The sequence below is a fragment of the Geotrypetes seraphini genome, chromosome 18, assembly GCF_902459505.1.
Source record: "Geotrypetes seraphini chromosome 18, aGeoSer1.1, whole genome shotgun sequence".
NCBI classification, from domain to species: Eukaryota; Metazoa; Chordata; class Amphibia; order Gymnophiona; family Dermophiidae; genus Geotrypetes; species Geotrypetes seraphini.
This window is the reverse complement of record NC_047101.1, coordinates 21,611,252-21,627,061: the sequence shown is the minus strand read 5'-3', so window position 1 is coordinate 21,627,061 and position 15,810 is coordinate 21,611,252. Positions and strand designations below refer to the sequence as shown.

The window sequence follows — 15,810 nt, the reverse complement described above, 5'->3', positions numbered from 1 at the left end:
CTATGGACCGGCAGAAATAAATGAATTATTCTGTGGACCGGCATCGGTCTGTGGACCGGCGGATGAAGAACACGGGGCTAAGTCGTGGGCCGTCCATCTCTACCCAATCTCCACCCCAGACCCCACCCCCCTAATAGTACTAATTTCACCATGCACGTCCTGTGCCTCATCTGGAAGCCTTCCCTCTGACATTGCAATGTCAGAGAGAAGGCTTCCGGTTCAGGCGCAGGACGCACATAGGAGCCACTACCCGTGGCTTTGTGCACTGAATCAGTTAGGAAGAGGGAGCTGGCTCGAAGATCACGCCGCATTGATCGCATCGTGGACCGGCGGTTGAAGAACACTGTGTTGGGCCTGATTCACGTGCTGGCCCTGTGGACTGGCAGGAAATTTCTGTAGACCGGCACTGGTCCATGGATCGGTCGTTGAAGAACACTGTTCTAGATCATTAAAAAAACCAGGAAAATAAGATACAATCATTTTCTGGCCGCCCATTCCTAAAAATAAGTGCATCAACACACCATTTTGTTTATATTTGATACAGAGAGAAAATGTTTATAAATCTTACCGGTGATGGAACATGTAGCTCTCCTGTTTTGCTCTGACGAATCAGCATCTGTTGTTCTGAGCGTGACAATGAATTCTCCTGGGTGGCTGTTCTCTATAACTGAACCTTTGTAAAGGTCTGAGGTGAATCGTGGAGGGTTATCATTCTCGTCAATAATGGTCACTTCAACCAGTGTTTGAGAGGTCAGCTGGACCTTTTTGCCGTGGTCTGTAGCCATCACTTTAAATCTGTAGGTTTCTGCCGTCTCACAGTCAAGTTCTTTTAATGTCGTGATCCACCCGTTCTCTTTATCAACGGCAAAGAGCCCGTGAAGAGCAGGTTTGGTTTCTAGGCTGTAAGTCACGTGCCCATCACTCCCCGTATCTTGGTCATTTGCAGTAACCTGAATAACTGTAGTTCCTGCAGGCATGTTCTCCACAAGGAAAGCCTTATAAGGATTTGCCTCAAAAACGGGCCAGTTATCGTTGACATCTTTCACTTGGATGCTCACTGAACCTAAAGAAACCAGCTCAGTGTCAGAGTGAGAGCATTTCGCTAATGCACCAATTTGGTACCATTTAGTTCTCTCATGATCTATAGTTTTTGCAACCTTCAGAACTCCCGTTTGTTTATCCAATGTGAAAACTCCATCTTTATTGCTCTCAGCTGTAGTTCCTTCTACCACACTGTATGTAACAGGTTCCTCTGCAACAGCTGTAACCAGTCCTACTTCAGACCCTGCTGGGAGATCTTCAGATATTGAAAATGTATACAAGGGCTCTGAAAATTTTGGCAGTGACACTTCTGTTGGTACTACTTGAAAATGCACAGGGATTGAGGAATTCCAAAAGGGTGGCCCACTATCCTGTGCTTTGACTTTAAAGGTAAACACTTTATTTTCTAATCCAGCTAGACTTTCCTTCACTCTGACTATCCCTGTAGAAGGGCTGATTTCAATCAGCTGTTCTGGGATATTGTCAACTGAGTAGCTCACATCTGCATTTATTCCTTCATCAGCATCATAGGCCAGTGGTTGAATAATGGGAGACCCTTTACTGATATTAGAATGAACAGATACCGTATACTCAGATGCTGTAAACTGTGGCGGATTGTCATTCTCATCGGTTAGGATAATCTTTACCGTGCAGAAAGCTACTTTTCCACCCCCATCCCTTGCCATAACTTTAATTTCAATTACTCTTTCTGTTGAGTTTTCCCGATCTAGCTTCTTCAGGGTAGCAATATGCCCTGCGTCATTTATGGAAAATGTTTCATAAGCTAACTTGTTTATTATTGTGTAATCAATCATACCGTATGGACCATCATCTGGATCAAAAGCCAAAACATGTATCACTTTGGTCCCTCGTTCAGCATTTTCAGCTAGTTCGACTTCAAACATGTGTTGTTGGAAATTTGGGCTATATTTATTGGTATATGTGGTATTTATGTAAACAGGCACATCCGTCTTATAAACCCCATCTGAAACAGAGACTCTGAGATTGTATGAAGGAGATAAATTATTCCTACACAGTCTGGATACTGAGATAATTCCAGAAGTCGTGTTGATGTTAAAATGCCTGTTGTTATTACCTGATAGTATCAAGTAGTTCAGCTTGGTAATGTCTGCACTATCTGAATCAAGAGCCTGTACTTTGATTACAACATAGCCACAGGAGGCCAGTTCATTTACACTGGCTTCATACTGGGACTGCCTGAACTCAGGGGGGTTGTCATTAATGTCTGAAACATTAACGATGACTAGTGCTTCACTAGCCAAAGGAGGTATTCCATTATCAACCGCTCTGAGTTTAATGTGGAACTGGTTCCTCTTTTCATAATCCAGCTCTTGTGCGGTTGATATTTCCCCAGTACTTGAGTCAATATGAAAACATTTTGAGCTACCTTCCGAACCCTTATCCAAGATACTGTATGAAATCATTTTATTACGTCCGGAATCTTCATCCGTAACAAAGACTTGAACCACAGCAGTGTGGGCTGGCAAACCCTCTAGGACAACTGCCGTATATACTAACTGGGAAAACACTGGAGAATTATCATTAATATCGTCAACTCTCACTTCAATTACAGCATCTGAAAAAGACCCCAATGCTGTGTCTGTAGCTCTGACAGTAAGAGTATGTGTTATCTTGGATTCATAGTCTAATTGGCCAACAACGCTAAGCACACCAGTCTTAAAGTCAATGTTGAACATTTTGAGTGACTCTTCTTCTACAAGGTTGTAAATCACACGTAATCCGTGGGGACTATGAGCCTGAATGTGAAGAATGGATGTATAGACAGGAATATTTTCTGGCACCTTAATTACATAGTACAGACTTTGGAATATGGGACTCGATTTATTTCTCAAAGTAATTAATACCTGCTCTTCAGTACTCAGTGGAGGTACGCCACCATCTTGAGCAATAACTTTCAGAAAATATTTGTTTAAAGTCTCATGATCAAGTGTTTTTTTGATCGAGATGTCTCCTAGACGGGAGTCAATCCAGAAATATGTGTAGTCCTCTGCAAATGAGAATGTTATAGCAGCATAATTTCCAATGTCTCTGTCAGTGGCAGACACTTGAAACATGACATCCCCAGGTTCTGCATCTTCCTGGACTGATGCATAATACGGCAAGCTCTCAAATACCGGTGGATTGTCATTGATGTCTTCCACATATATTTTGACTTTACTTTGAGCTACTCTTGGTGGGTTCCTATTGTCCTTCACTTGAACGGCAATCTCATATAAATCTTTTTCTTCACGGTCAAATTCTACACCCGTGGTCTGCAGTACTCCAGAAGATGAGATCATGCGAAACATTTCCTCATCATTCAGAATGGAATAGAACAATGGCTCATTGAGCTGATACCCTAAAACTCCAAGAACAATTACATTCTTAATAACCGTCGTATTCTCCGTCACCTTTGCTGTGTACAAAGTTTGGTCAAAACGTAACATTGTTTCTTGTACCTCCATGACATTTATTTTAACTAATGCAGTGCTTTTGTATAAACCATCAGTTGCTCTGACTATAAGTTCATGATATGCCCTCAGAAGGGTAGCATTAATTAATGAGATAAGACCAGTGGATGGATGAATGGAAAACACACCCTCAAGATTACCCTCTACAATGCTATATGTCACCTCAGAAGAATCTGGATCTTTTGCTTGCACTGTAAGAATCGTCATGCTTTGGGAAGGTAGCCAAATGGTAACCTCATAAGTGTTCTGTAGGAATACTGGAGGAGAATCATTTACATCTTTCACATAAATGGTAACACTGGCAGGTTTGGATGCAAACAAACTTGGAGTGCCACTATCATGGACATGTACACTGAAGTGGAAGACTGGGGTTAATTCATAATCAAGTTCAGCAGTGGTAGTGAGGGTCCCCATGCTGGAGTCCATTTTAAAATATTTCAGAATCTCAGGTTCTAGAATTTCATAGACCAGTAATGCATTAGAATCTTTATCTGCATCTGTAGCTTGTACAACCAATGGTGCATGGTTTTCATTCACAACCATGCCTTTTTTTCGAGAAGACTCATTGATGTATCCAACGTAGGCAGACTTAAGAAATGTTGGTGCGTTATCATTCTCATCAATAAGATAAATGAACACTGTTACATCTGTCAGCATCCCCAGCATATTAGTAGCCCGAACTTTCAGCCGGTAAGATGAGACTTTCTCAAAATCTAAATTTTTCAGTGTAGAAATCAGACCAGAAAAAGAGTTGATAGCAAATGCTCCATCTTGGTTTCCTTCTCTAATTTCGTAAATGAGTGCTGATGAGCTTCTGGCTGAAACCAGGATAACAAATGAGCCAATGGAACTTGATTCACTGACCTCTGCAAAATACTCCACAGCTGAGAATTTGGGAGACTCACTTTCTGAAAGTTTAACTTTAATGTGGGCAGTGGTGGAGTCACTGAGTTGAGGAGATGGCTGGTTTGTGGCACTCACAGTGAGAGCGTAATATTCCTGCTTAATGTGGTCCAGTTTTTTGGCAAGTGTAATGATACCAGAAAGGGGGTCAATACTAAAAAAATCTTCCCCATTTCCTGTAAAGATAAAAAAAAAAAGCAAATTACAATAAATTAAGTAAAACTAGCAGACATTGCAACTTACTTGACAGTTTTTACAAATTGCTTTTGACACTTTTAAATTACTATTTATTTATTCAATTTTCTATACCGTTCTCCCAAGGGAGCTCAGAATGGTTTACATAAATTTTTTCCTTGTCTGTTCCGTTGGGCTCACAATCTCTCTAATGCACCCAGGACAATGGGGGGATTAAGTGGCTTGCCCAAGGTCACAAGGAGCAGCATGGGATTTGAACCAATAACCTCAGGGTGCTGAGGCTGTAGCTTTAACCACTGCGCCACACTATCCCCATGATACATGGAAGTATTTATTTTATTTTTTTAAAATTTATATACCGCCTAAATCTAGTAATTTTATAAACTATAAGAGCATAGGACTGTGTTTTATGCACTCAGATAGGCATTTAGGGCCAGATTCTGTACAGATCACCTAATCAAGACCTAGCGATGCGTAGCCTAGGAATCCATGTGCAGTCAAGGAAACCTCAAATAGGCAGATTGCAGAGTAATCAGGGAGTCTCAGCTGTTCCTGATTGGAGAAACCCAGCAGCACACCAAGATAGCAGCTACTACACTTCTCCTAGAGGCCAGCCAAGGAGTCTGCAGGCCGCCAGCCCACCAGGGAAGAAAGATTAACTCCAGGGAGGTACACTAACTTTCCCAATACATCCTGGGGTGAGAGGCTAGAGGGTGATCCTGAGGCAGAAAACGAATGGGGAAGGCTGCCAGGCATTCATAGAGGGGGATAGGCGAAACAGACAGAAGTGCATGACTTTGGGAAGAGCCCCAGTACCTTGGACCCAGCCTTGGAAATGCTTAGTGAGGGAGATACAGAAGAATGTGTGTTTGGAGAAGACATGGACACTGAGACCTGAGCAGAAGGCAGGCTCCAGTCAAATGTTATGGCAGCAGTGCCTAATTAGGAAAAAAAAAAGAAGTATTTCTCAGCACCTCATTTATCCCAGTTGCCCTGAGAAATCAAGTTTAGGATGCCAGGGGCATGATCGGGTGGGTCTGAAGACCTGAGGTAACAGGGAGGCTTGCCCCGCACTGCCCATAATCTGGGTTGTGAGCGTCCTTTAAAAGTGGACAGAGTGATAAAGAGGAAAATATTAAAAGCCAAAAATGTTTTTTTTTGTTTATGAAAAGATAGTGGAAAAGCTGGCTGACACCGGCTGTGCTCAGCTGGGGGCAATGAACTGTGAATAGGAGAAGCCCTTAGTCCTGGGTGAGGACAATACAGGGACAGTGAAGAAACTGCAGAAGCATTTTGTTTTCTTGGAAGGACTTTATTTTTGTTGACAAAGATGGGCCAGTCTCTGGCCGAGGCACATACAGCGTGCCCTGGACTTTTATAAAAGGAACTACAGAATTGAGGCTTTTGCTTACTGGACAAATGTTTAGTTCGTGAAAGGTTTATTAATAAACCCGGTGAAGTCTGTGGAAAGTCCAGTGTCCGGGTTTTCCTTCAACCAACCATACAAAAGGCACCCTTAAAATCTTACCTGTGGTCCAAGCTGGGTTTTCCCACCTACTCGGGGACTGGCCCGGCCACAGTATGGACCTTCGGACTGCATCTGGGCACTTTGCTACCGGTTGCTAAACTCTTCATAAGTCCAATCTTTAATAAGTCTTTATTTAGTAATATTAGTCCAATCTGGCTCTCAGAAAATTTAATTTAAATTTAATTTAAATATAGTGTTTTAAACTTTTAGCTTCTTATTTTTCTAAAGTAAGTATTTCTAGAAGAACATCACTTAGTTTATTGGTGATTAGTGCTTCCTTCACCAATAAGCTAAGTGATGTTCTTCTAGAAATGCTTACTTTAGAAAAATAAGAAGCTAAATGTCTTTATTTATTAAGCACTGACATATAAAACCATGAAAATTCAATTAAAAAAGAACAATGATAAAAAATACTGTGATAAAAATCCAACCGGACCCTACACAGTTCGTGTTTCGGCGAACACGCCTTCCTCAGGGGTCCAATGGTTTGCAAACTCGCATATAAAGAATTGGACTGAAAACAGTCTATTGTCTTTAAACCTGTGAGCAAAGAACACCGCAGACAAGCTGAAGTAGCAAAAAAAAAAAAAAATGCTACTTCAGTCCAATGTTTTATATGTCAATGTTTAATAAATTATCTCCAGAACATTTGTATCCACAGATGCCCATAAGTTAGGTCCTGGATCCATCCTAAATACTATTCTATAAAGGGTATGCTCCTATAGAATAGTGTATATGGTTTCTTAAGTTATGCACAATGTAATTGTTTAACAAGCCTATCCGGTGCTGATAATTGGTGCTAATTGGCACTAAGTTACGCACCAGTTCTAGCCCGCAATTCTGAAGAGGGGGTATGGACATACCATAGATGTTCCTAAAATTTATACGCCTTGTTATAGAATGCACCTGAAGTGCACACAAGTGAGTCGCAGGTATTTAGGCCTGGTTTTCCTTGGCCTACATGGGTACACCTAAAAGTTATGCCACGCACTTGCGCTAAGTGCCGTTCTAGTTGGCGCAGATTTTTTTGAACCCAAAATACTTACTCCAATCAGAAAGCTGGTACGGCGTTTCAGATGAAGGCTTCCCTTCACTCACCAACTTTAACTGCATTTCATTACTCAGGTAGTGCTTTCATGGTATATGATGCCCCTTACCAGCAGAAATGGAATAAAAGATGTCTGCATTGGTTCCGTGATCCTTATCAAAAGCTTTGACTTGTAGGACTTCACTGCCAATTGCTGCGGAGCTGAGGATATCTCCTGTATACTGCCAGCTGCCGAACCGAGGCGGGTTATCATTTCTATCCTCCACGTGGATTATAACTCTCACAAAGCTTCGTTTAATGGGCACTTCCTGGTCACGCACCTGGGGGCACAACAGCAGATTAAAAGGAAATGACATTAGCGACCCCGACATCAGTAATTTGAAAAGGTTAAATGAGGTTTGTGACTAAGTTCCTCTTCTGCAGACCGTGTCTGAAGACTGCTTTTGTGACCCTGGGCAAATCCTCCATTGCCCCAGGTACAAAATAAGAACCTATATATATGTAAACCGCTTTGAATGTATAACCACAAAAAGGCAGTGCACAAATCCCGTTCCCTTTCTGCTTTGTATCTAAGCATCAGTTAGCAGAGTTAAGAGGCAGGTGTAAGGCAGTTAAAGTATACTTGTCACCCTGGTGGAAATCGCAGTTCCCCTTCAGTCTTTTGTGTGGGATCTGTTCAGTACAATACAGTAATTGATCTCTGCAGATCAAAATGGGTGCAAAGAGTTTTATAATCAAAATTATAATATAAACGACAACAAACGTATACATAGAATTTTATCATTAAGATTAGGTTATACACCACAACATTCAGGAATGGCCATTACTTAAATAAGCCTCAACTGGCACCATGGGAAGCAACGAAGAGTCAGAATTGCTCAAATGAGGTGATATTGAAATGTAAGTCAATGTAACATGAGTTCGTGTATGTCAAATATTATAATACGAGTATGAAGAATTATCATGACTTTTTATTTTCAAATTTATCTTTTTTTTTTCTACAATTATGTTGGATTACAAACCTGCTTTGCTCAGTAAATACAAGTAATACGCATTGACTAGAATTATTTATGTACTGTATTTGTTTATTGGGATTTATTTATTGCCTTTTTGAGGAAATTCACTGAAAAGCTGTATAAAGCAAATAGATCCCAGACATAGGTAATATACAATTACAGCAGCAAAAATATTTAAATAACAATATACCAGTACATTGTGGCATAGTATGCTTCTTACAATGTCAACATAATACATATTAAAACATCTAAGTAGACAGCATAGGATGTAAGGAGGAAGAAAATACAGACAAATAAGAGAGGAACAGGAGTTAGAGAATAAGAACATAAGCAATGCCTCCGCTGGGTCAGACCTGAGGTCCATCGCGCCCAGCAGTCCGCTCACGCGGCGGCCCAACAGGTCCAGGACCTGTGCAGTAATCCTCTATCTGTACCCCTCTATCCCCTTTTCCAGCAGGAAATTGTCCAATCCTTTCTTGAACCCCAGTACCGTACTCTGCCCTATTACGCCCTCTGGAAGTGCATTCCAGGTGTCCACCACACGTTGGGTAAAGAAGAACTTCCTAACATTCGTTTAAGGATCAACTTGAAGAAAGTTGTACGAGGAGTCAGAAGGATGTATGAAAATGATCTCAGCTAGGATAAGAATGGATAAGCGAGTTCTGCTACGGCATGTGCTGGAATGGGACGATTCATTGCGGCTGTTTCATCACGGGACATCATGAATCGTCCCTATGAAGGGAGGCAAGAATGTAAACACTCCAGTCGGCAAGCCTCCTGATTCAGGTGCAAAGTTGGGCTGGTAAGAGATCAATGACGTGGCAGGAGACATCACTCCACAGTACCACTGTCTGGAGGTGCACTAGATTTGTAACTTTCAGTGGACTAGACTCATGCCTGTCAACGTCTCCTGGGACATCTTTTTTTGGGAGGTGTTCTTCTCTACCATTGCGGTGGAACTACTGGCCAGTTACTCTCTGATCAGGGGGGGCAGAGGGAAGAATTTTTTTGGGGGGGAGGGTTTGGGGTGCATTCCCCAGACACTGAATCCATGTGATCCAGGAGGAGAGGGGAGGGTCAACATATTTAGTGGGAGGATTCTTTGTAGTAGATGTTTCATGGGACAGCTCAGCGCTGAAACGACCGTGATGAAGTGACTGCGATGAATCGTCCTAGACCCGCATGTGCAGCCAGTGTGTGTGTGATGAGCTATTTAGTTGCTTTCTCCATTAAAGGCTTGGGACAAGAGCCAGGCTTTCATCTGTTTCCTGAAGGAGTCTTGTTTTAAGTGAAGTTAAGCATTCAACTGAAATGGGGCAGCACTTGCAACCCAAGTCATAGCGGCCAAACATACAGTAGACCTACTATTTAATACTGGTGAGAAAGATAGCCAGCTATCCCTTGCTGAATATTAGCAGTTACCTGGCTTAGCTCTATTTAGCCAGCCAGAAGCTATTCCTGGTCAGCTACATAGCACCAAATATTGGGCAACTACTTTATAGAACTGTCCTAGAAATGCCACAACAGGTGTTTAATGCAGGATTTAATGCGTATTAATAGTATTTAACTATGCATTAATGATTTTTTTTAACATGCATTAACCTTTTAAACACCTAGGGCCAGATCCTATATTTAACCTGGTGTAAATACCCATGCCTAAATTATGCCCAGATTGGGTGTATTCTATAACAGTGTGCATAGTTTTTAGGAATGCCCATGACTCGCCCATGGCCACATCCCCTTTTGAGATCCACACATTAGAATTTATGTCACCACTTTATAGAATACTGTGACAGGCAAGACCCTGTCACGTCCATAAACACTGCTGCTTGACCTACCTGTGCTAAACACGTGCCCATTCCTAGGGAAAGACAGAGGCCTTTAAAGTCTGAGAGGCAGACTGCAAGCACCTCAGAAAGGCAGGGAATAGTGTGCCATACTAGGACAGACAAGTCCATCAAGCCCAATATCCTGTTTTCAACAGTGGCCAACCCAGGTTCCAAGTACCTGGCAGAAACCTAAATAGTAGCAACATTCCAGAGCTCAGATTGTGAGGTCATAAAGCCTCATTCCACCAATTCCTAAGAGCCAACCTCATCAGTGATGTCACAATGCCTTGATTGTTCTATACTTGGCTCAAATAAGAACATAAGAATTCCCGTACTAGAACAGACCGAAGGTCCATTAAGCCCAGCATCCTGTTCCCAAGAGTGGCCAACCCAGGTCCCAAGTACCAGACAGAAACCCAAATAGTAACAACATTCCAGAGCTGAGACTGTGATGTCATAATGCCTCATTCTACCAATGCTTAAGAGCCAAGCTCATCAGTGATGTCACAATGCCTTGATTGTCCTATACTTAGCTCACATAAGAACATAAGAATTGCCGTACTGGGACAGACCGAAGGTCCATCAAGCCTAGTATCATGTATTAAACATTGGTCAACCCAGGCCCCAAGTACCTTTCTAGATCCCAAGTAGTAAAACTGATTTTATGCTGCTTATCCTAGGAATAAGCAGTGGATTACTCCAAGCCATCTCAATAATGGCCTATGGACTTCTCTATGCATATGTAGAACCAAGGCTATCATCGTAATAATATGTGCACATTAATTGGAGTAGTAAATACATTTAAGTACATCTGCCACTAGGGCATAAAACTTACCATCACTGTGAAAGTATGAAATGGCATGGATTCATAATCCAGTGTTTCCAGGATCGAAAGAATCCCTCTGTTTGGATCCATGTGGAAGAGATTCATGCTTCTAGGATCGAAGCTGCTTTGAACAGTATAAATCAATCTGTTTCCACTGTCTTGGTCTGTTGCACTAACTTGGACTACCTCTGTTCCAGGAGTTGCATCCTCAGGGATTGTCACTTCGTAGTGCTTTTCTAGGAACTGGGGGCGATGCTGGTTAACGTTGATTACATGGATATAGGCCTGAAAAAGAATACAAACAATACTCCATTGTTATAATCATTTTCCATGCTCCCATCTCCCACCCACATTTTCATTTATTTTTATCATTTATACGAGTATTATTTTTCACAATGTTGCAATCCGCTGTTCCCACTCTTATAATTACTCTTTTCTTGCTCTAGATTTTCTGAGTTAACCAATATCTCTTGTCGTACAAATGATAAATGACAGACATACAACACAGTACAGGGCACCCCTCCAAGTCTCCCAATACTTGTTTAGTTATCAATAGGGCCGCAGGACACCGATGTGTGTAAAATCTCCTATTTTAAGCATAACCAGTTTCTTCTTTTATACAAAAACCACAATCTGCTTATGTCACTTATGCTAAGAGAAACTATATCACAACATCTCATAAGAGGTTACCTGGCTCAGCGTCCGTCTATGAAATTGACCAGTTTGCCAATGTGAACTAAAAATGGGATTCCAGGAAATGATACGGGATGTTGGTGAGTTTCCAACTCGTATGTTTTCATTTCCTTTCTGGAAGTGAACTAGAGGAACATGAGAATAATAGTGCATTCATCCCAAAGACAATGAAATGGAAGCTATAGGAACAACAAATCGCGAGTTCCTGATGGATGATTAATGTTAACAAAGTGACTACCAGGAGAAGAGTTTAGGACATTGAGGCCCTGATTCTGTATAGGACGCCCAAAAGAGATGTCCTATTCAGAATCGGCCTACACCAAATCCCGATTCTGTAACCGTTGTCCATGTTACAGACGCTGGTTAGAGAATCGGGTTAGATTAGACATGGCCCGCTACACTTATTGCGGCAAGGGATCTCTCTGCCGCTATAAGTATAGCGGGCCGCGGCCCCCTGTCCGATCGCTGGCAGGAAGGTGCCCAAACCCTCCTGCCAGAAGATGCCCCCCCCCCGACACTACCAACCGCCCCACCCCGACACTACCAATTGCTGGCAGGAGGGTGCCCAAACCCTCCTGCCAGAAGATGCCCCCCCCGACAATATCGATCGCTGGCAGGAGGGTGCCCAATCCCTCTTGCCAGCGATCGGTAGTGTCGGGTGGGAGGGAGATCGGTAATGTCGGGGGGGGGGGCGGTTGGTAGTGTCGGGGGCCCACCACTTCCACAGAAGTGCTTCTTTTATAATGCTGCTAATTTTGTTATTGCATAAGAATGTAAGAACATAAGAATTGCCGCTGCTGGGTCAGACCGGTGGTCTATCGTGCCCAGCAGTCCACTCACGTGGCGGTCCTCAGGTCAAAGACCAGTACTCTAAATGAGTCCAGCCTCACCTGCGTACGTTCCAGTTTAGCAGGAACTTGTCCAACTTTGGCTTGAAACCCTAGAGGGTGTTTTCCCCTATAACAGCCTCCAGAAGAGCGTTCCAGTCTTTCACCACTCTCTGGGTGAGGAAGAACTTCCTTACGTTTGTACGGAATCTATCCCCTTTCAACTTTAGAGAGTGCCCTCTCATTCTCCCTACCTTGGAGAGGGTGAACAGTCTGTCTTTATCTACTAAGTCTATTCCCTTCACTATTTTGAACGTTTCGATCAAGTCCCCTCCCAGTCATAACTTGGTGTAGACTTTTGAAGTAGGTTGTGAACAGGTCTAAGGTTCACAAACTACTTCAAAAGTCTACACCAAGTTAAGTCTTATTCATATCATTTAAGTTTTAAACCACTGTGTGCAATAACAAAATTAGCAGCACTTTAAAAGAAGCACTTCTGTGCACTGATTGAGAAACAAGCAGTTCTAGTGGTGGGCTCTCTAGCTCAACGTATGGTCTCTATTTAACAGAGGTTCTCAGAGCACAATTAGTGACTTCTGCTAGCGGACCAGATTGTGAAATATTTTATATGAATATCTGCTTAATAAATACACCACTAATTAACAGCGGAATGCATGAATGTTGACATCATCTCCGCTTACATATAAAATTATTGGATGACCTGAAATGTTACTAGACTATACCAACTCGGCAATTTAGTAATCTAAACACTTGTAAGAGAAACTTCCCAGCCACATTTGTTCTTAAAAAATAAGAGGACATGTGGCTCCACTCCATTCCATTCCACCCCAGCCCTGCCCCCCACACCAACCTCATCTTTTCTCCTTCCCCGATTCTGGGCCACATCTGGAGGACCTACGAGCATGCACAGATGCCATGCAATGACATCACATTCGTACCTGCATGCATGTGACGGGCATGAATGTGACGGGGCCGGGGCCTGAGGAGTCTGAGCAAATTAGGGCCTTCCAGATATCCACTTATGTAAAGGGTTCCCATAATCATCATCTAAATCTTACCCTAATACTAGATACCAAGTGCATCTTTTAAGTGTAGTTGAGGGGGAGGGGGTAACCCTCAAAAAGACAAAATAGTATCCGCTGTGGATTGTGATCGGGGCAGTATGGAGCGCAATTGTTGGGGGATGCATTTGATATGCACACAATTGTCAGGGTGCAACTGTCGTGTGCGCATTTGACGGGCCACCATGTGAATAGAGTGTGCGTGCATGCATGATTGGGAAAGAGTACACACTCTTCTCAACTAAGGATGGATAGCTGAAATAGTCTAGCAGAGAGCTGCTTATTGTTGAACTATAGTGGGCCATATATTAAGGAGTGTCTGGGTTCTCTGGGTACCCCCTTTCCCATGTGATTTCAATGCACATCCTTACAATATTCTCTCTACCACCACAAAAATGGAAGGAAATATCAACCTCAGCTTGGGTTGCAGCTCCTCCTTCTTACAGCAGTGATAATTTTCCTAAATTTGCCATTAGACAGGTAAATACGTACCTGGGTTCTGAGGATACTTGATCCATCGGTGACCTGTACAGTCAGGTTGTAGTTTGACCTTTTGCTTGCATTTAGGGCTCTGGCAATGACCATCCCACCAGTGCTCTTATCGACATCGAAATCCAGATCATCATCGCCGCCTAGAGGTAAAAGTTCAACAAGGTCACGCCGGGTTCTCACCTCAGTTGCACACGGAACATACGAAGGGCAATTCTGTAACTGGGCGCCCACATTCACCTGCCCCTTCTTTGCAAAACTGTTCAGAATATTAGCGCTGAAGGGTAAATTCAGTCAAGGGCACTGAAATTTAGGTGACAGGATGATGCGCGCTGTGCGTGAGCGGTCCCGCATGGAACTGTCGTTGCAGAACACTAGCATAAGTTCACGATTTCGTACTTAACCTTAGGCATGAGCGCTTATACCAAGGCCAAGGCTAGGCGCATAACCTCTTGCATTCTGTAGCTTGCGCACATAGGGGCTGATTCTGTAAAGGGCGCCTAACATAATTGGTAAAATACCCTAAATAGCCTCAATAATTGGTAAAATAAATTTAATTGGGTGATAGACGCCTATCCAATTCTATTTATAAAAATAGAAGCCTGTCGCAGGGCACTTAGCATCACGTAGGCGCAAATTCTATAAGAAGCGGCCAAAAGTTAGGCGCCTTAAGATCTGTTTAGCTTTCCACGTCTTCCATTATGTAAGATTGTATTCACGACTTTGAACTGTGACCTCTTCGCTGATTGTCCAGCGCTTCTTGTTGTAAACCGCCTCAAACTTTCATGGCTTTTGGCGGTATATAAGAATAAAATTATTATTATTATATAGGCACCTAACAGCGTAATTCAAGTACAGTTGGCTGCTGTTGAGTGAATCACCTATTTTGGAGGCGCCCAATACATAGGCCAGCTCTAGGCACAGCTAAAAGGTAGGCGCCCGTGCGAGCGTTTAAGCACGTTTAAGAGCAGCGATTCTGTAACAAGGCGCCTAACACGAAGCCATGCATAGCGCCTACTTTTTTACAGGCCGCCTAAATCTTTAGAGGCGCCTTGTTCCACAATCGCTCTTTCTTGATAGGTGCCTAAGTTTCAATTATTGCTGATTACAAAGCTTAATTGGGCTTGTTATTCAATTTAGATAGGCACTTAGTTGGGCGCCTCCAAACTAGGTGCCTAAGATTAGGCGCTGGTTACAGAATTTTGGCCCTAATGCCTAAGTGGGCATTTCTATGGGCATTGTGTGACTTAGGTTCCACTAAACGTGATTCTTTTTTAATCAAATCTCATTGGCTCCCAGTTAACCACCGTATCACTTTAAAAATTCTGCTCTTAGTATTCAAAACCCTCTCATCTAACGAACCTCAATCTAATATATTAGAACCCTAAGCCGCGCATGCGCACTCCCACCTGCATGCTCCCCTTTTCTGTGAGCTGTAGGGCACCGCAGGTAGGAGTGCGCATGCACGCAAATCTCTCTCTCTCTTTCTGTCTTCCCCCCGAGGCGGCAGCTGCAGACCGCGGCGGCTGGCGGTGTCTGCAGGCCATGGCGGCTGCCGGCGGGCCGCAGCAGCCGAGCACGGGGGCACCAGCAGCGGGTGGCGGTCAGCTCGAGAAACCCCTGACCTACAGGCCTGGCCGAAGTTTAAAGTACTGAGTGTAGGAGGGGCAGGAGAAGCTAGACTAAGGGAAAAAATGATGATGCACAGGGAAATGGAGGGAGAGGGAATGCTGCGGCTGCTGCACAGGGAAGTAGGGAAGGAGATAGGAAGAAAGACACAGGGACAGGGGCAGGGAGAGAGACAGAAAGACAGACAGCGGGAGGAAGAGAGACAGAAAGAA

At 43.2% G+C, this 15,810-nt stretch overlaps 1 protein-coding gene across 3 annotated transcripts in view; it reads right to left on the bottom strand.

Annotated features, from left to right (window-relative positions):
- Positions 1-15,810, bottom strand: part of FAT2 (FAT atypical cadherin 2) — a 168,009-nt gene that overhangs the window by 61,424 nt on the left and 90,775 nt on the right. For all 3 annotated transcript variants that reach the window (XM_033927534.1, XM_033927533.1, XM_033927535.1), the window contains 4 exons: positions 13,973-14,112; positions 10,888-11,163; positions 7,317-7,527; positions 569-4,612 (listed from right to left, as the gene is read on the bottom strand). In XM_033927534.1, the coding sequence (XP_033783425.1) occupies positions 569-4,612; positions 7,317-7,527; positions 10,888-11,163; positions 13,973-14,112 (4,671 nt within the window). The remainder of the gene's footprint in view (positions 1-568; positions 4,613-7,316; positions 7,528-10,887; positions 11,164-13,972; positions 14,113-15,810) is intronic.